This window comes from Physeter macrocephalus, chromosome 14 (assembly GCF_002837175.3).
Source record: "Physeter macrocephalus isolate SW-GA chromosome 14, ASM283717v5, whole genome shotgun sequence".
Classification (NCBI taxonomy): Eukaryota; Metazoa; Chordata; class Mammalia; order Artiodactyla; family Physeteridae; genus Physeter; species Physeter macrocephalus.
In genome coordinates, this window is record NC_041227.1 from 53371222 (window position 1) to 53374454 (window position 3233).

A 3233-nucleotide genomic window follows, 5' to 3' on the forward strand; every position below is an offset into this window, starting at 1 on the left:
CTCCTCCAGCCCACACGAGACACACGTGCCTGGACAGAGCACACACCATGCCAGGCAGCACTCAGATAACAGCCAGGGCTGGAGCCCAGTCCACAGCGGCTCTCAGGTGGTGGCCTTGGAGGAGGAGGAAGCCGCCGCCCACCGAGATGGGTCCATGGGGCCCCCAGGCCAAGCCCCTCCCTCCCACCACGACCAGGCATCGAGGCTCAGATGGCCTGGTCCTGCCTCCGTCTCAGGCTGAGCACGCGGGCTGCTGCCAGGAAGGCCACCCCGGTGAGCAGCTCGGCGATGAAGCTGATCCAGCCCAGGGCCAGGGACCAGCCGAAGCGGATGTCCACCTGGTCCAGCGGGGCCTTCTCCTCCAGGAGAAACAGCGCCTCCCGGAAGGCGGCGGCTGAATACACGATGTAGACGCTGATGCCCGCGAGGGTCACCAGAGCTGAAGGGGCTGCAAAGGAGAGCAGATCAGACCCCCATCCCCGGGCACTGCCCCTCCTTCCCACTGCCGGCCCCTCTGCCAGTGCCCCCTCCTCCCTTCCCCTCCCTTCCTGCCACCGCTAACTCCTGCCCATCCCCGCATCTCAGCTCCTGGCGATTCCTGGACCCGCCCCCCCCCGAGCCAGTCAAACCCACCGTGGGGTTTCACAGCATCACATGGCCCTCCATCACTGCCCGGGTCAGAATGTGTTTGTGAAACGACTTAACTAATGCCTGTCTGCCCCAATGTGAGCTCCAGAGGCTCCACCCTGGCCGCCCAGCACCCAGAACAGCACCCTGCACACGGCAGGGCTCCATCCATACGTTATTAGAACGCACTGTCCAGTCCCATAGCCACTGGCCCCACATGGCTCTTTAAACTTTTATTAATTTAAATGAACATCTCAGTTCCTCATTGGCACCTGCCACACGCCGAGTGCTCGTTGCCTGTTTCGTGGCAAATGAGAGAATTTCTCCATCAGGAGAGTTCTCCTGGAAGGTGCTGTTTGGAGAGTTAGTCACGGGGCAAACTATCAATGCCAATATTAATAATAATAGCAGGTGGGTGGAGGGGATCGGAGCCTCACCGTATTCTCACCTCCAGGCATTACTTTTCTTTATTTCCCTCCATGGATTCTGAGTGTGTGTGTCATTACTGTTCTTGTTCTTTTTTAAGGTCCATTTCAAATGCACCAGAAGCAGGGAGGCCAGAAAACAACCAGCTGTGATTTTGGGTTTGTTTGTTTGTTTGTTTTTTAATTTGTGGTGGCTCCTCTTGTTGCGGAGCACAGGCTGTAGGCACGCGGGCTTCAGTAGCTGTGGCACACGGGCTCAGTAGTTGTGGCTCGCGGGCTCTAGAGCGCAGGCTCAGTAGTTGTGGCGCACGGGCTTAGTTGCTCCGCGGCATGTGGGATCTTCCCGGACCAGGGCTTGAACCCGTGTCCCCTGCATTGGCAGGTGGACTCTTAACCACTGCGCCACCAGGGAAGTCCTGTGATTTTGGTTTTAATCAATCGAAGCAACGCCTGTCAGGACGGCAGGCGCACGTGAAAGACTGAGGGTGGCCAGAGAGAGGGTCTCCCTCCAGCCCATGGCCCTAACGCTGACGCTCTCACAACACGCTTCTTTTGTGAAATAATGAAAGCGATTCTCAGAATCTGCTCTCACCCCTATGCTTCTCTCTTGGGAACACAGACCCAGGGACCCTGGGTGGGAAACTACTGATCCCTTCCAGCTAGGAGATCACAGGAGGGGGAACCAAGCCCCAGAAGTGATGGGACCCCCCCCCCAACCCTTCCCTTCTGGGGGATCAGGCACAGCCCCTCCTGGAACCTGGGCCCCGTGCAGGGTGGGCACCTACCTCCAGAGAGGAAGAGGGTCCCCGTGAGCAGGAGGAGGAGGGAGGCTCGCAGGAGGAAGCTCAGAAGCCCTGTCATCCCCCCCCGCCAAAACCAGCAGGATCAGGCTGAGAGGCAGCAGAATCACAATGTCCCATGCATGGCTTAGGGGGGCCAGGAGGACAGCAGGTTACTAACATCCTTCTGTTAATCAACAAACATTCACTGAGCGCCTCCTGTGAGCCGGCACCCAAACGCTGGGGGGACCGTTAGCAGCACCACCGCTACTAATAACAATGATGATAATAATATTATTAATAGCAACAGTTATCGAGGCTCAGCTATGCCAGACTTTGTGCTGTACGAGTATCAGCTCAAGTAATCCTCACACACCCTGCGAGGGAAGTATTGTGCTTGCTCGTTCGCTTATTCACTCAGCACATGTGTATCGAGTGCATGCTTTGTGCCAGGCTCTGACCCCGGCACAGCGGATTCAGCGGCAAATCCACCAGGACTCCCGCCCTCGTCGGGCTGTGTGGATTCAAGCAAGTGAACAAATAAGTGACAAAGCTGAGAGGTGGTGACAAACTCCTGGGGAGGGGCGTGAATAAAGCAGAGGAGGGGCCGGAGCAGTGGCTCCACTGAAGACGTGACATTGGAGCAAAGGCCTGAAGGAGGCGAGGGAGGCAGCCGTGCACAAGGAAGGGCCAGAAGGGAGGGGCCGAGGGAGGAGCGGGGGCGGAGTCTGAGATGGGAGGGCGTGTGCCTGCGGGGGCTGAGGCTGGGGAAAGCCGGCGAGGGCAGCGGCGAGTTAGGGAGGGCAAGGCAGTGGAGGAGGAAGGCAGAGCTAACAGCAGCTCACGTGGGGCTCTTGAGCCATCGGGAAGATTTTGTACTTCTCTCTGAATGAGATGGAGGCCACCAGACAGTTTGGGGTGGAAGAAACTAAAATTTAACCTCAGTTTCTAAAGGTCGCTCTGGCGACTATATTCAGAGTGGACAGCAGAGGGCGTAGTGGGTTGAAAGGCGGCTCCCAAGTTCACATCCAGCAGGAACCTGTGAATGTGACCTCATTAGGGACAAGAGTCGTTGCCGATGGAACGAAGTCCAGAGTCTCCAGATGAGCTCATCCCGGGTGAGACCCAATGACTTTATTTATTTATTTATTTATTATTTATTTATTTTTAACACCTTTATTGGAGTATAATTGCTTTACAATGGTGTGTTAGTTTCTGCTTTATAACAGAGTGAATCAGCTATACGTATACATATATCCCCATATCTCTTCCCTCTTGCGTCTCCCTCCCTCCCACCCTCCCTAACCCACCCCTCTAGGTGGTTACAAAGCACCAAGCTGATCTCCCTGTGCTATGCGGCTGCTTCCCACTAGCTATCTATTTTACATTTGGTAGTGTATAT

The 3233-nt window shown here is 55.9% G+C and overlaps 1 protein-coding gene and 1 long non-coding RNA gene across 2 annotated transcripts in view; one reads left to right on the forward strand and one right to left on the reverse strand.

Moving 5' to 3' along the window:
* Nucleotides 1-206: 206 nt before the first annotated feature.
* TMEM114 (transmembrane protein 114) overlaps nucleotides 207-3233 on the reverse strand; it is a 14259-nt gene continuing 11232 nt past the window's right edge. Inside the window, 4 exon segments of the mRNA XM_028498016.1 lie at nucleotides 207-439; nucleotides 1838-1919; nucleotides 1921-1964; nucleotides 1967-1978. Of these exon segments, the coding sequence (XP_028353817.1) occupies nucleotides 207-439; nucleotides 1838-1919; nucleotides 1921-1964; nucleotides 1967-1978 (371 nt within the window).
* The window catches only part of LOC102991768 (uncharacterized), a 4465-nt gene continuing 3924 nt past the window's right edge, over nucleotides 2693-3233 (forward strand). The window contains exon 1 of the long non-coding RNA XR_448026.2: nucleotides 2693-2949. This is a non-coding gene — a long non-coding RNA (uncharacterized lncRNA). The remainder of the gene's footprint in view (nucleotides 2950-3233) is intronic.